Source organism: Ranitomeya variabilis, chromosome 1, assembly GCF_051348905.1.
Source record: "Ranitomeya variabilis isolate aRanVar5 chromosome 1, aRanVar5.hap1, whole genome shotgun sequence".
NCBI lineage: Eukaryota > Metazoa > Chordata > Amphibia > Anura > Dendrobatidae > Ranitomeya > Ranitomeya variabilis.
Window position 1 is genome coordinate 525,558,527 of NC_135232.1, and position 22,107 is coordinate 525,580,633.

At 45.9% G+C, this 22,107-nt stretch overlaps 1 protein-coding gene across 1 annotated transcript in view; it reads right to left on the minus strand.

Annotated features, from left to right (window-relative positions):
- The window catches only part of PRSS57 (serine protease 57), a 297,845-nt gene that overhangs the window by 88,764 nt on the left and 186,974 nt on the right, over window positions 1-22,107 (minus strand). Inside the window, exons 3-4 of the mRNA XM_077254181.1 lie at window positions 16,995-17,139; window positions 16,637-16,897 (exon numbers count right to left, since the gene is read on the minus strand). Coding sequence (XP_077110296.1) covers window positions 16,637-16,897; window positions 16,995-17,139 — 406 coding nt within the window. The remainder of the gene's footprint in view (window positions 1-16,636; window positions 16,898-16,994; window positions 17,140-22,107) is intronic.

Here is a 22,107-nt window from a genome sequence, read left to right on the forward strand (position 1 = left end):
GGAAAGACACACGCAGGCAGAAAAACAGGATTTAGCAAAAGAGGCACTTCTAACTAAATAGAAAAGGATAGGACAGAAATCTAAGCGGTCAGTATTAAAATCCTAAAAATATCCACAGCAGATAATACAAATATTCTACATCTAACTAAAGACATAGAAAGTATATCTGCATCTCCTGAGAATCCAGCATGACTGAAAAATCCAAACAAAGTCTAAGCTGGACAAAAGCACAATGAATTGCACTGAATTGCAAAGCACACTGCATGTGTGCACAGAGACAAAAAAACAGACACTTATCTTAGCTGAATTGGCAGCAGGGCATGAGGAGCCAGAGAGAGATGCAATCCCTCCAAGTACAATGGACAACTGGCATGGACTCATGGATCCTGCACACCTAAATACCTAATAGAGCTGCAATCAGCAGAAACACCTGCCCGGATTACAACCCCGAGACAACTGCACTACCACCAACAACCACCGGAGGGAGCCCAAGAGCAGAATTCACAACATTTTGTGACCCATTTTGCCAAAGGAAATGAAGTTGCCTAATAATTAGGAGCAGCTTTTATAGGGTTTTGATGTCATTAGACAATACTCCTCCTCATTACAGAGATGCACATCACCTGATTTACTTAATTGGTAGTTGGCTCTCAAGCCTGAACAGCTTGGAGTAGGACAACATGTATGAAAAGTATCATGTGATCAAAATACAACTTGTCTAATAATTCTGCACACAGTGTATACAGTATATTTATGTATTCTATGTGTATATATCTATTCTATCTATTCTATTCTAACCTGTCAGTGTTATTTTACTGTACGCGGCACATGAATTGCTGGATTTTATTCTATCTGTCTATGTAATATATACTGTATACATACAGTATATATATGTGTGTGTCACTGACATCTATATATCTATGTATTCTATGTGTATATATCTATTCTATCTATTCTATATTACTGTACACCGCACATGAATTGCCTGCTTTTATTCTATCTATCGATCTATCGATCTATCTATCTATCTTATATAAATACATATTTGTGTCACTGACATCTATATATCCATGTATTCTATGTTCTATTCTAACCTGTCACTCTGATTTTACTGTACGCGGCATAAGAATTGCCGGCTTTTCTTTATCTATGTAATATATATATACACATATATATAATATATATATATATATACACAGGTCCTTCTCAAAAAATTAGCATATAGTGTTAAATTTCATTATTTACCATAATGTAATGATTACAATTAAACTTTCATATATTATAGATTCATTATCCACCAACTGAAATTTGTCAGGTCTTTTATTGTTTTAATACTGATGATTTTGGCCTACAACTCCTGATAACCCAAAAAACCTGTCTCAATAAATTAGCATATCAAGAAAAGGTTCTCTAAACGACCTATTACCCTAATCTTCTGAATCAACTAATTAACTCTAAACACATGCAAAAGATACCTGAGGCTTCTAAAAACTCCCTGCCTGGTTCATTACTCAAAACCCCCATCATGGGTAAGACTAGCGACCTGACAGATGTCAAGAAGGCCATCATTGACACCCTCAAGCAAGAGGGTAAGACCCAGAAAGAAATTTCTCAACAAATCGGCTGTTCCCAGAGTGCTGTATCAAGGCACCTCAATGGTAAGTCTGTTGGAAGGAAACAATGTGGCAGTAAACGCTGTACAACGAGAAGAGGTGACCGGACCCTGAGGAAGATTGTGGAGAAGGACCGATTCCAGACCTTGGGGAACCTGAGGAAGCAGTGGACTGAGTCTGGTGTGGAAACATCCAGAGCCACTGTGCACAGGCGTGTGCAGGAAATGGGCTACAGGTGCCGCATTCCCCAGGTAAAGCCACTTTTGAACCATAAACAGCGGCAGAAGCGCCTGACCTGGGCTACAGAGAAGCAGCACTGGACTGGTTCTAAGTGGTCCCAAGTACTTTTTTCTGATGAAAGCAAATTTTGCATGTCATTCGGAAATCAAGGTGCCAGAGTCTGGAGGAAGACTGGGGAGAAGGAAATGCCAAAATGCCTGTGTCAAGTACCCAGTCAGTGATGGTGTGGGGTGCCATGTCAGCTGCTGGTGTTGGTCCACTGTGTTTCATCAAGGGCAGGGTCAATGCAGCTAGCTATCAGGAGATTTTGGAGCACTTCATGCTTCCTGGCACCTGCTCACAGTGCCAAAACCACTGGTAAATGGTTTACTGACCATGGTATTACTGTGCTCAATTGGCCTGCCAACTCTCCTGACCTGAACCCCATAGAGAATCTGTGGGATATTGTGAAGAGAAAGTTGAGAGACGCAAGACCCAACACTCTGGATGAGCTTAAGGCCGCTATTGAAGCATCCTGGGCCTCCATAACATCTCAGCAGTGTCACAGGCTGATTGCCTCCATGCCACGCCGCATTGAAGCAGTCATTTCTGCCAAAGGATTCCCGACCAAGTATTGAGTGCATAACTGAACATTATTATTTGATGGGTTTTTTGTTTGTTATTAAAAAACACTTTTATTTGATTGGACGGTTGAAATATGCTAATTTATTGAGACAGGTTTTTTGGGTTATCAGGAGTTGTATGCCAAAATCATCAGTATTAAAACAATAAAAGACCTGACAAATTTCAGTTGGTGGATAATGAATCTATAATATATGAAAGTTTAATTGTAATCATTACATTATGGTAAATAATGAAATTTAACACTGTATGCTAATTTTTTGAGAAGGACCTGTATACCGTATATACTCGAGTATAAGCCGAGATTTTCAGCCCACTTTTTTGGGCTGAAATTGCCCCTCTCGGCTTATACTCGAGTCATACCAGGGGTCGGCAGGGGAGGGGGAGCGGGGGCCGTCTAAAAATACTCACCTAGTCCAGGCGCGGTCCCTGCTTCCCCGGCGCTGGCAGCAGCAGCTTCAGCTTCTTCCTGTACTCAGCGGTCACATGGTCCCGCTCATTACAGTAAATGAATATTCGGCTCCACCTCCCATAGGGGTGGAGCCGCCTATTCATTACTGTAATCAGCGGGACCATGTGACTGCTGAGTACAGGATGAAGCGCTGCGGCGTCGGGGAAGCAGGATCTACACAGCGGCAGGACCAGGTGAGTATATGGGGAGGGGAGCGCAGCGCTGCGCGATAGTCACCTGCTCCTCGTTCCGGGCGCCGATCTGTCTCCAGCAGTGACGCTGAGGTCAGAGGGCGCGTTGACGTGGTCAGTGCGCGCCCTCTGCTGAATGTCAGTGTTGGAGACAGATCGGCGCCTGGAACGAGGAGAGGTGACTATTGAAAGTGCCCGGGGCCTGAGCGACGGAGAGGTGAGTATGTGATTTATTTTTTTTATGGCAGCAAATGGGGCAAGTGTCTGTATGGAGCATCTATGGGGCCATAACGTTCCTGCAGCACTATATGGGGCCATAACATTCCTGCAGCACTATATGGGGCCATAACATTCCTGCAGCACTATATGGGGCCATAACGTTCCTGCAGCACTATATGGGGCCATAACATTCCTGCAGCACTATATGGGGCCATAACATTCCTGCAGCACTATATGGGGCCATAACGTTCCTGCAGCACTATATGGGGCCATAACATTCCTGCAGCACTATATGGGGCCATAACATTCCTGCAGCACTATATGGGGCCATAACATTCCTGCAGCACTATATGGGGGCCATAACGTTCCTGGAGCACTATATGGGGCCATAACGTTCCTGCAGCACTATATGGGGCCATAACGTTTCTGCAGCACTATATGGGGCCATAACGTTTCTGCAGCACTATATAGGGGCATAATGTTTGTGCAGCACTATATGGGGCAAGTGTCTGTATAGGGCCATAATTAACGTTTGTAGGGCACTACGGCATATGGGGCAAGTGTCTGTATGGAGCATCTTATAGGGCCATAACGTTTGTGCAGCACTATAAGGGGCAAATATCTTTATAGAGCATCTTATGGGGCCATAATCAGCATTTGTGCAGCATTATATTGGGCAAATGTGTCTATGGAGCATCTTATGGGGCCTTTATTAACCTTTATGCAGGATTATATGGGGCATATTTTAATATGGAACATCTTATGGGGCCATAATGAACAGTATGGAGCATTATATGGGGCTCCTGATTCAATATGGATATTCAAAGACACTTAACCTACTGATGTCACAATTAATTTTACTTTTATTGGTATCTATTATTACTTTTGACATTTACCAGTAGCTGCTGCATTTTCCCCCCTAGGCTTATACTCGAGTCAATAAGTTTTCCCAGTTTTTTGTGGCAAAATTAGGGGGGTCGGCTTATACTCGGGTCGGCTTATACTCGAGTATATACGGTATATATATGTGTGTGTGTCACTGACACCTATATATCAATGTATTCTATGGATATATATCTATTCTATTTATTTTATTCTAACCCATCAGTGTGATTTTACTGTATGCGGCACATGAATTGCTGGCTTTTCAAAGGACACCAGTATGTAAAAATTGGACAGCAGTCACATGCGACTTTGCAGTGCTGTGCGATTTTTTTCTCGCACCCAAAGGCTTGCATTGGAGAGTCTCCAGGACAATCTCAGCTTACTGCGATTTTACGTGCACGCTGAATACGCCTGAGATAATAAACAGTGATGTGAGCTGCATAGATTAACACTGGGCCAATTGCTATGTGATGTTTTCTCGCATAGCACTTGCCCGTATTCTACGGTAGTGTGACGCTGGCCTTATGTGTATTACCACATCCACCACTGATTAGCAGCTTTCTACCAATGTACAGTGTACAGGGAAAGCCACCAAACAGTGCTATGGTGGTATTAAACAGAGATCAGCATTCAGAACTGTTAGATATGCAGCAAAGTAGGGTTGAGCGAAACGGATCGGACAAATTCAAAAATCGCCGACTTTCGGCAAAGTCGGGTTTCATGAAACTGTCTAATATCACCTTTTCTTTGCAGGGACAGTGGAGGCTATATCTTTGTGCATCAGCTCTGTAGCTTATTAGGCTGCCTGATAAGGCTGCCTGATAGCTGCATTGCTGTTTGCACCGCTGCTGTGCAAACCAACTGCTTTTTTAAAAGCAAAAATCCTGATGCTCCTTTCTGCAGTTATCTTGTGTATTTGTCCACACTTTTGTGTGCAGCAGTCCTTTTTGTTGCTGCCATACTTGTCCTAAGATCACTGTAGGGAGATAGAAATTGTACTACAGTCCTTGGATTTTTTCAGATATCTTCCAGCCACTGGCTGCCACTCACATTGCGTTGTGTTACACACTGGACCTGAGTTGTGGTGCTGTCTCCCCCCCAAAAAAGGGAGATTTAAATTGCCACTAAGTGGATCTACGTCAGTTCTGTTTGTCGTATATCTGCCAGCCACGTTCTGCCACTTATATTGTGTAGTGTAATACACAGGCCCTGAGTTGTGGTGCTGTCTCCCCCCAAAAAAGGGGAGATTTAAATTGCCACTAAGTGGATCTACGTCAGTTCTGTTTGTCGTATATCTGCCAGCCACGTTCTGCCACTTACATTGTGTAGTGTAATACACTGGCCCTGAGTTTGGGTGCAGTCTCCATCCCAAAAAAAGGGAGATTTAAATTCTCAGCAAGTTTAGATACACCTTCTACCTTGTTTTACAGTACCATATAACGGTTGTTATTTTGGTTACATTTTCACAAAAATGAGGAAGTCTGGTGGAAGAGGCCGAGGGCGGTCGTTGCCAGCTGGTACTGATGGTGGTGGTGGTGGTGGAGCATCTGGTGGTAGTGGGAAAAACAAAATAGCACCTAAGGCTGGAGGTGTTGAGCCAGCGTCATCGTCTGGCTACACAAGGCCTCGAAGGCTCCCTTATCTGGGAGTTGGAAAACCGCTTTTAAAGCTGGAGCAGCAGGAAAAAGTTTTGGCTTTTCTTGCTGACTCAGCCTCTAGCTCTTTCGCCTCCTCTTCAGAAAGTTCCAAATTTAAAAGCAGCGAGTCGTGAGTGGATGCTCCCGGTCAGGAACAAGTCGCTTCCTTGTGTCCTTCACCCAAACCAAAAGTGAAGGATGCATCAGGCGACACTAAAGGTTACTCCATGGAGCTCTTTACACATACCGTGCCTGGGTTAGAAAGGGAAATTGTTAACAGCCCATTACAAGATGAATCAGACATGGAGTGCACCGATGCACAGCCACAGCTAGATTATTATGCTGTTCCATTGACTCAGATCACTACATTGCCCTTGCAGTGTACTGAGCCCGAAACTGACCCTGATGAGACTATGGTGCCCTGTCCCGAACGCTATAGCACCTTACACGGTGACACAGAGAAAGGTGCACATGACATTGAAGAGGAGGTGATAGATGACCCAGTTGTTGACCCAGATTGGCAGCCATTGGAGGAAGAGGGTGCTGCTGACAGTAGCTCAGAAGCGGAGGAGGATGATCCGCAGCAGCCATCAACATCACAACAGCTTTCATCTGGCAGGCCCGTCTCAGGCCAAAAATGTTTGTCAACCAAAAAAACAGTTTTAGGACAGCGTTGCCATCCGGTGAAAGTAGCACAGCGTGCAATGCCTGAAAAGGTATTGCATAGTAGGAAGAGTGGAGTGTGGCAATTTTTTAACCAAGATCCGAATGATCAGTGCAAAGTTATCTGTAAGAAATGCTCAAAGACCTTTAGCAGAGGGAAGAATCCCCTAAATTTAAATACAACGCGCATGCATAGACATTTAACCAGCATGCATTTGCAAGCCTGGACTAACTACCAAACGTCCGGTACCGTTGGTGCACCTGCTCAGAATGAAGGTAGTCAGCAACGCTACATTGCTTCCCTCACTGTAAGCCCACCAGCTAGGACACCACCAGCAGCAAATGTGGAGGTATCGTCGCAAGGCCAAAGCAGTCAGGGAATCACAAGATTTTTGGTAGGAAACACTGTATGTAGGTCAACATCAATAATAGCATCACCAACCCTCTCTCAATCTTCCATGTCCACCACCACCACCACCACCGCTAGTTCCACCATATGCATCTCTCCAGTGTAGCTCACCCTACAAGAGACTCTCGTTAGGAAAAGAAACTACTCATTCTCTCATCCACGTACACAAGGTTAGAACGCCCACATTGCAAGACTAATCTCGTTAGAGATGATGCCCTACCGGTTGGTTGAAAGCGAAGCTTTCAAAGCCCTGATGGCCTATGCAGTACCATGCTATGACCTACCCAGTCAACACTTCTTTGCGAGAAAAGCCATCTCAGCCCTCCACCAGCATGTCAAAGACTGCATTGTCCATGCACTGAGGCAATCAGTCAGTAGAAAGGTGCACCTCACAACAGATGCATGGACCAGTAGGCATGGCCAGGGACGTTACGTGTCTATCACGGCACACTGGGTTAATGTGGTGGATGCAGGGTCCACAGGGGACAGCCATAGTGGGACAGTTCTGCCTAGCCAACGGTCTAGGAAACAGTTGGCTGTAGGCGTTCGCCACCCCTCCTCCTACTCCTCCAGCAGAAGCGAAAGCTTGTCCACAGAGCGCAGTCGCACGACCACTCCATCCGCAGCTGCCAGTGTTGCACACATAGCCCTTTCAGAACTGAAACACATACCTTGCCTGGCTCACACCTTGAACCTGGTGGTGCAGTGCTTCCTGAAAAATCATCCGGGGTTACCAGCCCTGCTCCTGAAGGTGCGAAGACTTTGCTCGCACATCCGCCGGTTGCCCGTACTGTTGTGAATTTGCTTTTTGCTCCCTCTAGTGGTTACTAGTTTTTTGACTCTGGTTTTTCTGTCATTCCTTTTATCCGCACCTGGGTCGTTACTTAGGGGTGTTGCTATATAAGCTCCCTGGACCTTCAGTTCAATGCCTGGCAACGTAGTTATCAGAGCTAGTCTGCTGTGCTCTTGTCTACTGATCCTGGTTCCAGTTATATCAGCTAAGTCTGCCTTTTGCTTTTTGCTATTTGTTTTGGTTTTGTATTTTTGTCCAGCTTGTTCCTAATCTATATCCTGACCTTTGCTGGAAGCTCTAGGGGGGCTGGTGTTCTCCCCCCGGACCGTTAGACGGTTCGGGGGTTCTTGAATTTCCAGTGTGGATTTTAATAGGGTTTTTGTTGACCATATAAGTTACCTTTCTTTATTCTGCTATCAGTAAGCGGGCCTCTCTGTGCTAAACCTGGTTCATTTCTGTGTTTGTCTTTTCCTCTACTAGGGGTAGCTAGATTCTCCGGCTGGCGCGTGTCATCTAGAATCAATGTAGGAATGATCCCCGGCTACTTCTAGTGTTGGCGTTAGGAGTAGATATATGGTCAACCCAGTTACCACTGCCCTATGAGCTGGATTTTTGTATTCTGCAGATTTCCACGTTCCTCTGAGACCCTCGCCATTGGGGTCATAACAGTTTGCCAGGCCAGTATTAAATGTTTAATGCATTGCAGAAGAGGGATTATAAGAAAGAAGATTCTGAGTTTTTTTTTTTTTTCTTCTTCCCCTTTACCTCAGAGTGGCTATGCTTGCTGCAGACATGAATGTCCAGACCTTGATTACAAGTGTGGACCAGCTGGCTACTCGTGTGCAGGGCATACAAGACTATGTTATCAGAAATCCTAGGTCAGAACCTAAAATACCGATTCCTGAACTGTTTTCCGGAGACAGGTTTAAGTTTAGGAATTTCGTGAATAATTGTAAATTGTTTTTGTCCCTGAGACCCTGTTCATCTGGAGATTCTGCTCAGCAAGTAAAAATTGTTATTTCGTTCTTACGGGGCGACCCTCAGGATTGGGCTTTTTCGCTGGCGCCAGGAGATCCGGCATTGGCTGATCTTGATGCGTTTTTTCTGGCGCTCGGTTTACTTTATGAGGAACCCAATCTTGAGATTCAGGCAGAAAAGGCCTTGCTGGCTATGTCTCAGGGGCAGGACGAGGCTGAAGTGTATTGCCAAAAATTTCGGAAATGGTCCGTGCTGACACATTGGAACGAGTGTGCACTGGCCGCTAATTTTAGAAATGGCCTTTCTGAAGCCATTAAGAATGTTATGGTGGGTTTTCCCATTCCCACAGGTCTGAATGATACTATGGCACTGGCTATTCAAATTGACCGGCGGTTGCGGGAGCGCAAAACCGCAAATTCCCTCATGGTGTTGTCTGAACAGACACCTAATTCGGTGCAATGTGATAGAAAAACCGCAAATTCCCTCATGGTGTTGTCTGAACAGACACCTGATTTAATGCAATGTGATAGAATCCTGACTAGAAATGAGCGGAAAATTCATAGACGCCGGAATGGCTTGTGCTACTACTGTGGTGATTCTACACATGTTATCTCAGCATGCTCTAAACGTATAGCTAAGGTTGTTAGTCCTGTCACCGTTGGTAATTTGCAACCTAAATTTATTCTGTCTGTAACTTTGATTTGCTCACTGTCATCTTATCCTGTCATGGCGTTTGTAGATTCAGGTGCTGCCCTGAGTCTCATGGATCTCTCATTTGCTAAGCGCTGTGGTTTTACTCTTGAACCATTAGAAAATCCTATTCCTCTTAGGGGTATTGATGCTACACCATTGGCAGCAAATAAACCGCAGTATTGGACACAGGTTACCATGTGCATGACTCCTGAACACCGCGAGGTGATACGTTTCCTGGTTTTACATAAAATGCATGATTTGGTTGTTTTAGGGCTGCCATGGTTACAGACCCATAATCCAGTCCTGGACTGGAAGGCTATGTCAGTCTCAAGTTGGGGCTGTCGTGGTATTCATGGGGATTCCCTGCCTGTGTCTATTGCTTCTTCTACGCCTTCGGAAGTTCCGGAGTATTTGTCTGATTATCAGGATGTCTTCAGTGAGTCTGAGTCCAGTGCACTGCCTCCTCATAGGGACTGTGACTGTGCTATAGATTTGATCCCAGGCAGTAAATTTCCTAAGGGAAGACTGTTTAATCTGTCGGTACCTGAACATACCGCTATGCGTTCATATATCAAGGAGTCTCTGGAGAAAGGACATATTCGTCCGTCTTCTTCCCCTCTTGGTGCGGGATTCTTTTTTGTGGCAAAAAAGGACGGATCTTTGAGACCTTGTATTGATTATCGACTTTTAAATAAGATCACTGTCAAATTTCAGTATCCTTTACCGCTGTTGTCTGACTTGTTTGCCCGGATTAAGGGTGCCAAGTGGTTCACCAAGATAGACCTTCGTGGTGCGTACAACCTTGTGCGCATTAAGCAAGGTGATGAATGGAAAACCGCATTCAATACGCCCGAAGGTCATTTTGAGTACTTGGTGATGCCTTTTGGGCTCTCCAATGCGCCTTCAGTTTTTCAGTCCTTTATGCATGACATTTTCCGGAAGTATCTGGATAAATTTTTGATTGTTTATCTGGATGATATTTTGTTTTTTTCTGACAATTGGGATTCGCATGTGGAGCAGGTCAGGTTGGTCTTTAAAATTTTGCGTGAAAATTCTTTGTTTGTCAAGGGCTCAAAGTGTCTCTTTGGTGTGCAGAAGGTTCCCTTTTTGGGGTTCATTTTTTCCCCTTCTGCTGTGGAGATGGACCCAGTCAAGGTCCGAGCTATTCTTGATTGGACTCAGCCCTCGTCAGTTAAGAGTCTTCAGAAGTTCTTGGGCTTCGCTAACTTCTACCGTCGTTTTATCGCTAATTTTTCTAGCATTGTGAAACCTTTGACGGATATGACCAAGAAGGGCTCCGATGTAGCTAACTGGGCTCCTGCTGCCGTGGAGGCTTTCCAGGAGTTGAAACGCCGGTTTACTTCGGCGCCTGTTTTGTGCCAGCCTGACGTCTCACTTCCCTTTCAGGTTGAGGTGGATGCTTCGGAGATTGGGGCAGGGGCCGTTTTGTCGCAGAGAGGCCCTGGTTGCTCTGTTATGAAACCTTGTGCCTTTTTCTCTAGGAAGTTTTCGCCTGCCGAGCGAAATTATGATGTGGGCAATCGGGAGTTGTTGGCCATGAAATGGGCATTTGAGGAGTGGCGTCATTGGCTCGAGGGTGCTAAGCATCGTGTGGTGGTCTTGACTGATCACAAAAATCTGATGTATCTCGAGTCTGCTAAACGCCTTAATCCGAGACAGGCCCGCTGGTCATTGTTTTTCTCCCGCTTTAATTTTGTTGTCTCGTATTTACCAGGTTCAAAGAATGTGAAGGCCGATGCTCTTTCTAGGAGCTTTGTGCCTGATGCTCCTGGAGTCGCTGATCCTGTTGGTATTCTTAAAGATGGAGTTATCTTGTCAGCTATTTCTCCGGATCTGCGACGTGTGTTGCAGAGATTTCAGGCTGATAGGCCTGAGTCTTGTCCACCTGACAGACTGTTTGTCCCGGATAAGTGGACCAGCAGAGTCATTTCCGAGGTTCATTCCTCGGTGTTGGCAGGTCACCCGGGAATTTTTGGCACCAGAGATCTGGTGGCCAGGTCCTTTTGGTGGCCTTCCTTGTCAAGGGATGTGCGGTCATTTGTGCAGTCCTGTGGGACTTGTGCTCGAGCTAAGCCTTGCTGTTCTCGTGCCAGCGGTTTGCTCTTGCCCTTGCCTGTCCCGAAGAGACCTTGGACACATATCTCCATGGATTTCATTTCTGATCTTCCGCTATCTCAGGGCATGTCTGTTATCTGGGTGATATGTGATCGCTTCTCCAAGATGGTCCATTTGGTTCCTTTGCCTAAGCTGCCTTCCTCTTCCGATCTGGTTCCTGTGTTTTTCCAGAACGTGGTTCGTTTGCACGGCATCCCTGAGAATATTGTGTCAGACAGAGGATCTCAGTTCGTTTCCAGGTTCTGGCGATCCTTTTGTAGTAGGATGGGCATTGATTTGTCGTTTTCGTCTGCTTTCCATCCTCAGACTAATGGACAGACGGAGCGAACCAATCAGACTTTGGAGGCTTATTTGAGGTGTTTTGTCTCTGCTGATCAGGACGATTGGGTGACATTCTTGCCGTTGGCTGAGTTTGCCCTTAATAATCGGGCTAGTTCCGCCACCTTGGTTTCGCCTTTTTCTGCAACTCTGGTTTCCATCCTCGCTTTTCTTCGGGTCATGTGGAGCCTTCTGACTGTCCTGGGGTGGATTCTGTGGTGGATAGGTTGCAGCAGATCTGGAATCATGTGGTGGACAACTTGAAGTTGTCACAGGAGAAGGCTCAGCGCTTTGCCAACCGCCGCCGCGGTGTGGGTCCCCGACTACGCGTTGGGGATTTGGTATGGCTTTCTTCCCGCTTTGTTCCTATGAAGGTCTCCTCTCCCAAATTTAAACCTCGTTTTATTGGGCCTTACAAGATATTGGAAATCCTTAATCCTGTATCTTTTCGTCTGGATCTTCCTGTGTCGTTTGCTATTCACAATGTATTTCATAGGTCCTTGTTGCGGCGGTACATTGTGCCTGTAGTTCCTTCTGCTGAGCCTCCTGCTCCGGTGTTGGTTGAGGGCGAGTTGGAGTACGTGGTGGAGAAGATCTTGGATTCTCGCCTCTCCAGGCGGAGGCTTCAGTACCTGGTCAAGTGGAAGGGCTATGGTCAGGAGGATAATTCCTGGGTGGTCGCCTCTGATGTTCATGCGGCCGATTTAGTTCGTGCCTTTCATGCCGCTCATCCTGATCGCCCTGGTGGTCGTGGTGAGGGTTCGGTGACCCCTCACTAAGGGGGGGGTACTGTTGTGAATTTGCTTTTTGCTCCCTCTAGTGGTTACTAGTTTTTTGACTCTGGTTTTTCTGTCATTCCTTTTATCCGCACCTGGGTCGTTACTTAGGGGTGTTGCTATATAAGCTCCCTGGACCTTCAGTTCAATGCCTGGCAACGTAGTTATCAGAGCTAGTCTGCTGTGCTCTTGTCTACTGATCCTGGTTCCAGTTATATCAGCTAAGTCTGCCTTTTGCTTTTTGCTATTTGTTTTGGTTTTGTATTTTTGTCCAGCTTGTTCCTAATCTATATCCTGACCTTTGCTGGAAGCTCTAGGGGGGCTGGTGTTCTCCCCCCGGACCGTTAGACGGTTCGGGGGTTCTTGAATTTCCAGTGTGGATTTTAATAGGGTTTTTGTTGACCATATAAGTTACCTTTCTTTATTCTGCTATCAGTAAGCGGGCCTCTCTGTGCTAAACCTGGTTCATTTCTGTGTTTGTCTTTTCCTCTACTAGGGGTAGCTAGATTCTCCGGCTGGCGCGTGTCATCTAGAATCAACGTAGGAATGATCCCCGGCTACTTCTAGTGTTGGCGTTAGGAGTAGATATATGGTCAACCCAGTTACCACTGCCCTATGAGCTGGATTTTTGTATTCTGCAGATTTCCACGTTCCTCTGAGACCCTCGCCATTGGGGTCATAACACCGTACACTCCAGCCATATGCTGAACCATCAGCGATGGCTGAATCTTCCCCAGCACCACTAAATAATCGACGTTGCAACAAGGTGGAACTCCACACTGCACATGCTTCAGAGGCTTTGCGAACAGAGGCGTGCTGTAATGTATTTGTGGGAGGATACACATACACGGGCAGGCAGTTGGATGGCAGACATGGAGTTGTCAGGTGTGCAGTGGTCGAAGCTACAAGACCTCTGTCAAGTCCTTCAGTGTTTTGAGGAATGCACACAGCTGGTAAGTGCAGACGACGCCATCATAAGCATGAGCATCCCACTAATGCATCTGCAGATGCAAAGTTTGATGCACATTAAGGAGCAGGCGTCTGCAGCCGAGGAGGAGGGAAGCCTTGAGGACAGTCAGCCATTGTCTGCTCAGGGAACTCTCCTGGACAAGGTGGTGGACGAAGAGGAGGAGGAGGAGGATGATGGGGATGAATATTTATGGGAGGAGGATGCTTCTCAGGGGGCAATAGAAACTGGTGCCGTTGCAAGGTCAGGTACAGGGTTTTTGTGGGAGACAAGTGATGTTGATTTGCAAGACAGTGCTCCTCAACCCAGCACAAGCAGTGAATTGACACCTGGAACATTGGCCCACATGGCTGAGTATGCCTTCCGCATCCTAAAAAGGGACCCCCGTATTATCAAAATGATGACCGATGACGATTACTGGTTGGCCTGCCTCCTGGATCCACGATATAACGGAAAATTACAAAATATCATGCCACATGAGAACCTTGAGCAAATATTGGCTACCAAACAAGCAACTCTTGTAGACCGTTTGGTTCAGGCATTCCCAGCACACAGTGGCGGTGATGGTTCTCACATGAGCTGTAGGGGGCAACATGGCAGAGGTGTTAGAGGTGCACAAATCAGAAGTGGCGTTGGACAGAGGGGTTTTATGACCAGGTTGTGGAGTGATTTCGCAATGACCGCAGACACGACAGGTACTGCTGCATCAATTCAAAGCGACAAGAGTCTGCATTTGTCCAGTATGGTTACGAACTATTTTTCCTCCCTTATCGATGTTCTCCCTCACAGGTCATTCCCCTTTGATTACTGGGCTTCTAAAATAGACACCTGGCCTGAATTGGCTGAATATGCATTACACGAGCTCGCTTGCCCTGCTGCTAGTGTGCTATCAGAAAGTGTCTTCAGTGCTGCTGGTTCAATACTGACCGAAAAAAGGACTCGTCTGGCTACCCAAAATGTTGATGATCTAACCTTCATTAAAATGAACCAATCATGGATTTCAAATTATTTTGCCCCACCTTCCCCTGCTGACACGTAGCTTGCCTGGAAAATGTCTTGCTTTTGGCCTCCTCTTACTGACTGCTCCAATTCCTCCATTTGCAGCTGCTGAATGTCCACCATAGGCCATTTTTATACCTCCCTAAATGGGCTGACTCCCCCCACAGGGCCGTGGTCACCACTTGGCGCAAGCACCCGTGCGAGTGCCGTTTGCCTGGACAGGTGGGTGTGCCCACTCTTGGGCGACGGCACTGGCACAGGGTCCCTCATAGTACAAAGAAGTGTCTCTGATGGTGGTGGTGCACAACCAACGTCAGACACACTATCGTAATATGAGGGGTCCTGTGCCAGTACCACCACCCATGAGAGAGTGTTCCCCCCTGCTCAAACAGTGCTCTAACACTTGCACCACTCCTTACAATTGTCCTCTGCTGAACAAAGCTGAGCCGCCAGTTTCATCCTGTGTCGAATATTAAACTGCATTTGGCCTACTTGTTTGGTTGGGCCTACTGACGGTGTCTGCCGCTCCTTGCTTCTCTCCTCCACTGAACAAAGCTGAGCCTCAATTTTCATCCTGTGTCAAATAATAAACTGCATTTGGCCTACTTGTTTGGTTGGGCCTACTAACGGTGTCTGCTGCTGCTTGTTGTTCTCCACTGAACAAAGCTGAGCCTCAATTTTCATCCTGTGTCGAATATTAAACTGCATTTGGCCTACTTGTTTGGTTGGGCCTACTAACGGTGTCTGCCACTCCTTGCTTTTCTCCTCCACTGAACAAAGCAATGCCGCCTGTTTAGTCCTGTTACCAATTTTGAACTGCATTTAGCCTACTTTATTCTTTGGGCCTCTATCTCTGTTTTTCCTCCTCATCCTGCCCATTGCCCAGCCACTGCTAGACGAGCCTGCTGGTACATTGACCCAGACCACTACATTCCCCTTGCACTCTACACAGAAAGAATCTGACCTTGCTGAAAGTCAGGTTCCCCTTCCCGCATACTATACCACCTTACACGGGGACAAAGAGGAAGGTGCAGATGAAAGTGCAGGTTTCTTCATCAGGTGGGGGGGGGCATATTCGTTGGCAATGTCACTGGCACAGGGCCCCTCATAGTACTCAAAAGTGTCTTTGCCGGTGGGAGGCGCCCCCGCCGTCATACACGCCGCCGTTCTTTGAGGGGCCCTGTGCCAGTGCCAATGCGAACGAGTGGGCCCCCCCGCTCGCTCAGGATCACAGCACTTGCAAAGTTTAAATGCTGACCTCTCCCTGCTCCACCGCCGTGACGTATTCAGCGTTTCCTGGGCCAATGAAAAACTTGAGCCAGCCCTACCCCCCCACAAATTTAGCCAAATGACCCCCAGTTTTCAATGCCTAACTATTATTATAAAGTAAACTAAGATTGACAAGCTTCAGTAATAAGAATTGATGTTTTTGGCATTAAAGTGGCCACTGTAGGTGTTTTCCTGTCCTCCACTCTCTGCTGACTTTGATTCCCCATTGACTTGCATTGGGTTTCGTGTTTCAGTCGGCCCCCGACTTTTCGCAATAATCGGCCGATTTCACCCGACCCGACTTTTGAGAAAGTCGGGTTTCACGAAACCCGACTCAATCCTAAAAAAAGTAAAAGTCGCTCAACTCTACAGCAAAGAAAAAAGTGATTTTATCAAAACTGTAGCAAGAGGCCCAGTTAGTGACACACCACTGGAATCAGGACCTGTGCCCCTACAGTAAGGTAATTGTACCCCACATGGAACATCCAAGTGGCATCTGATTTTTACGGATACATTTCTATTGTGAACCTATGAAACTATATTTGATCACGTACATTTTTTTGTGTAGATGCATGAAAAATGATATAACATGGACGTCACAGTGACACGGATGTAAAACAATGGACAGTGACACCCAGATGGCACACAGATCATAATCACATTCAAATTGGAAAAAGAGTGTCCTAGTTTTTTGGCTGATTTCTCATACACTTGTCTGCAGGGGCCCGGAAACTGACAAACTGTGGGTGATATATGTAAAGAAAGTACTCTTACTTACCGAGCAAAAGCCTTTCCTTTGTGGTCCACGACTAGCAGCACACACCATGCTATCAACGAAGTTCTGATTCCACAACTGATTACAAACTGTACGACTTATCACATTTACATCTGTTTCCATCAGCGCTCTAGGCAAAGCTCCGAAATCAGTAACTTGACCCCAGCCAGCCACAGAGCAAGGAGAACCAGGGTTAACATCCGAGTTGTTGAGAGGAAGGCAGATATTTCTCACAGAGGGAGTTATATTAGCAGATTTGTTTAACTGTAAAGATTTTAAAAAAATGTGATTTTTTTGGGGGGGGCAAGATAGATAAAAATGCACAAGTAAGCAAAGCATGTTTTAGAAAGCGAGGTCCCACCTTTAGAAGGTTTATATCATTCAGAAAAGTTGTGGGGTTGTATTCAGGATGTGTGAAAGATTCCTGGATGTTCAGCACCTGTACAAATCTGTCGGGATTACGCAGATCATGAGCACCAAGTACCACACGTATTATATCCACGGGTCTGCAAAAAAAACAGAATTACAACTCTTTCAGGTCGAAATAATGTGGCCCCATTTCAGTGTCCTTTGATGGCCGCAAGACCCAGACTTGCCATGCATCATGCTTCATGTTAGATCACAATGAATTTGTTTCGATATCCTTCACTACATTCAGCCTTGCATTTTGGCACTCCTGACTAAGGGTATGTCTCCACGGTACAGATGGGCAGCGGTATCGCCGCAGCGGCGAAGCCGCTCGGCGCTAAGCCCCGCCCCCTTAATGGGACGCGATCATGCCGGATGTGTTAACTCTTCACATCCGGGATGATCGCTCTCTCCCATAGGGCCCTGTGTTATGCCTTGCGGGGACGCTGCGTCCCCGCAAGGTGTACGGACATGCTGCGATCTGAAAAGACGCGCAGCATGTCCGGAGTCGCAGGGCCGCCGCGTGCGGGTTTCCACGCATAGTGGAGACAGGATTTCATCAAATCCCCTCCACTATGCAGGAACATCTGGACGCTGCTTGTTTGACGCTGCAGCGCTGCGCAGCGTCAAACAAGCAGCGTTTCCTGAACGTGGAAACATACCCTATGGGTTAATTTCCACTTGCGATGAAATCAGACGAATGCAATAGAAAATCAAATTGCACTGGGACCAATACTATTCTTTCACTGTATGTTCATCTGGGTTTTTTTTTCCAGCTCGGATCACGATCGGACGGGAAAAAAGTCGCAGCATGATGCGATTGTAATCGGAAATCATATCGCATCCCGCAATAGACGTCACTATGAGAAAAAAATCACACAGCACTCGGATCATGTGAGTGCTGTCCGATTTTTACACACCAATCGCATTTGAAAAGCTGGCAATTCATGTGCTGCAGACAGTAAAATCACACGGACAGGTTAGAATAGAATAGATACTGTAGAATACGGGCAAGTGCCATGCAAGAAAACAGCTGACATGTCCCGGCTTTGATGCGGTCTCACAGCTGCAGCCCGCATCAAAGCGGGGGTACTGACCTCTGCCGTAATAGTACGGCAGAGGTCGGTAAGGAGAGTAACCATTGTTGTAATTTTTATTTCATAAATCAATAGTACACAAGAAAATAAGCAACTTTGTAACATATCTGATCAGATAAATCTGTTTCTTTATCTGCCAGAATTGATCAGTCATTATCAAAACTCTCAATTCTGAAGTAAGATCTGTATTCAGTCAAGACAGATTTTCCCATTACTGAGATAGGAGATGGCAATTAAATGTTCAATTGTTCTCGCCACAGGGATTTACCGATCGGGTTAACTAATGCTATATTTTGATGGGCATTTTTTTATATTAATGAGGGAAGCAGATTGTGTTTTTTCATTTTTTTAAACTTTTATTTTTTAGTTTATTTTTTTTTCTTCAGCAATTGTCTGATTGATTGTTTATACTATATTCTGTAATACCACAGTGTATATTTCAGACTCCAGAGAGGCCGTACTGGGCCCCTGGCATTGAAGGGAAGCTGACATGACAGGGTTGATATGGAATATAGTGAGCTAGAGGGACATTTGGAAGTTTGGGGGTCAACAGACTGGTAGACAGGTGGAGCTGAGGTCAGGTCTTGGGGGAGGAGGGGACAGAGGTGGGGTTATGGGGCAGCAGTATAAAAGGGACAGCCATCTTAGTCGGGGCATTTTAGATACCCCTTTATGGTGTTAAGAAGCTGTGCACGTACCTTATCCCCTTTCCGACATCAAGCGTAATTGTACGCCAATGTCGGACTCCTTCCCTTTGATGTGGACTCAGACAGTGAGCCCACATCTTTTCTGGCACGTCAGCCTTTTTTTTTACAGCTGACATGTGCCTCAAACAGCTGTGGGTGGAATTGCGATTCACCATCGGCTATTAACTAGTAAAATGCTGCTGTCAATCTCTGACAGCGGCATTTAACACACGCTTAAGCGTGCTGGAAATACCTCATCGGCACCCATGTCACATGATTGTGGGTCGCTGATGGGTTGGCATGACAACCAGAGGTCTCCAGCAGACCTCTACGGTTGTCACTGCCGGATTGCTTTGAGCGCTGCCCGGTGGTCGGCGCTCATAGCAAGTGAGCAATTCTGCTACATACAGAAGATCTGATCATTGCTTGTATGTAGCAGAGCCGATCGAGTTATGGCAGCTTCTAGTCTCCCATGGAGACTATTGAAGAATGCCAAAAGTAAAAAAAGTTTTAAAAAATATTTAAAAAGTAAAAAAATAAAATTTCAAATCACCCCAAAACAAAAAGTCAAATGTACATATATTTGGTATCGCCGCATTCAGAATCACCTGATCTATCAATATAAAAAATGAATTAACCCAATTGCTAAATGGCGTAACGAGAAAAAAGTCAAATGCCAGAATTACGTTTTTTGGTCGCAGCAACATTGCATTAAAATTAAATTACTGGCAATGAAAAGATTGTATCTGCACCAAAATAGTATCACTAAAAACATCAGCTCAGCACACAAAAAATAAGCCCTCACCCAACACGAGATCACGAAAAATGGAGACACTATGGGTATCGGAAAATGGTGCAATTTTTTTTAAACAAAATTTGGAATGTTTCTTCACCACTTAGATAAAAAAAGAACCTAGACCTGTTTAGTGTCTATGAACTCGTAATGACCTGGAGAATCATAATGGCAATTATAATTAGCTTTTAGTGAATATGGCAAAAAAAATCAACCCAACTGTGGGATTGCACTTTCTTACAATTTCATCACACTTGGAATTTTTTTTCCCGTTTTATAGTACACGATATGTTAAAACCAATGGTGTCATTCAAAAGTACAACTCGTTCCACAAAAAAAAAAGCCCTCACGTGGCCATATTGCTGGAAAAAAGTTATGGCTCTAGGAAGAAGGGGAGCAAAAAATAAAAACACAAAAACGAAAATACCTTAAGGGGTTAACTATGGAGGCTGTTCAGGCATTGCGTCAGCAGCTCAGGAGTGTGGCAGACATGCATGGGACAGACTGGCTTTAGTAATCTGTCCACAGCCTGTTGCAAGGGGTGATGAGCAGAGTCCCTCCAACTCCTCATGAAAGACGCCGTCCGTGGTGAACAAAGCCTCCGACGTGCCGTATTCCAGTCGTCACTTCCTGGGTCTAGCGCCGTGTCAGGAGCCCCTCCGGAGACCCTCCAGAGCAGAGCACAGTTCACAGGACAGCATCGCCTGTTATGACCCTAATGGCAGAGGGTCTCAAAAGTACATACCAAGTCTGCAAACACAAAAAAACCAGCTCTTAGGGCAGTGGTAACTGGGCTGACCATATATCTAATCCTAGCACCACAAATAGCAGCAGCCGGGGAACGTGCCTACGTTGGTTCTAGACGTCTCGCGCCAGCCGGAGAACTAACTAACCCTAGAAGGGAAAAGATAGACCTTTCTTGCCTCCAGAGAAAAGACCCCAAAAGTTGGATACAAGCCCCCAACAAATAATAACGGTGAGGTAAGGAGAAAAGACAAACGTAAGAATGAACTAGATATTTAGCAAAGAGAGGCCCACTGACTAATAGCAGAATATAGTAAGATGACTTATACGGTCAGCAAAAACCCTATCAAAATTTCCACGCTGGATATTCAAGAACCCCCGAACCGTCTAACGGCCCGGGGGGAGAACACCAGCCCCCTAGAGCTTCCAGCAGAATCAGGAATCACATTTAGTACAAGCTGGACAAAAAATAATAGCAATGCAAATAACCAAAAAACAAGGAAGCAGGACTTAGCTTAATTTTGCAAGATCCAGGACCAGCAGACAGGAGCAAACAGAAAGGAACTGATTACAACGATGCCAGGCACAGGACTGAGAATCCAAGAAGTTTATATAGCAACACCCCTGGACTAACGACCCAGGTGGGTGCCAAACTGAGGAAAGACAATCCCAGAGTCATATCACTAGTGACCACAAGAGGGAGCCAAAAATGTCTAATTCACAACAATCGCCGCACTCAAAAGCAAGGAGGAATGCATCCATCTGGCGGGGCCTGCAGCAGGGAGAGGAGTCGACCTCCCCTTCTTCTGGAACGGCGCGTGTGGTGTCGGGAGCAGGAGCGGCAGGTGTCCTGACCAGAGTAGGGCCCACTCGGTGCATGCAAACGGTGGAGGAGAGAGGACGGGGGCCTTGCCAGGAGGCTTCTCGGCGCTGCAATAATATTGAGTGGCACCTAACTGGCTCCGCCCACAACTCAGCAATGTTGGCTGTTCGGCACAATGAATGGCAGCAACAGGCTGGCCCTGGAGACACAGTGGGGTGCAGGGCTCCAGGAGTTGATGGGCAGCAGGCAGCTGGCTCAGACACCAGAGCTGCAAACGCACTCATTAGTGCGAGGGGGTTTGCTGACCCTGAAGAGATATGAACAGCAGCAGCAGCTCAGATGGTCCCTGGGCAGACAGCTGACATGGCCTCATACTGCTGTCAGCAGTTTGTCTGTCAGGGGAATGTAGGATCATTAGGACCAGCAGCGGACAGGATTAGGGATGGATTGGGTCAAGGACTTCATCTGCAGGATTCCAAATTTTCAGCTGCTGGGATCACAGCTCCCAGTAGTCCATGAGCCAAGAACCAAATTTGACGATATCGGTACCAAGCGGAGTGACTAATTCTCTTTGGTATTTTTAGGTAGATGCATGTCTGTAGTTTATTTTTTGATATGATAGCCCTTACATATACGTAGCTTATTAACCCCTTCAGCCCTAGGCCTATTTGTACCCAAGTGCCTAAGCCAATCTGACCTGTGCCACTTCATGGGCTAATAACTTTGGAACGCTTTCACCTATCCAAGCCATTCTGAGATTGTTTTCTCGTGACATATTGTACTTCACGTCAGTGCTAAATGGGAGTCAATATATTTTACCTTTCTATATAAAAAAATGCTAAATATTCGGAAATTTTGGAAAAATCGGCAATTTTTTAACTTTGAAATTCTCTGCTTTTTACAAAAATACTGATACCCCCCAT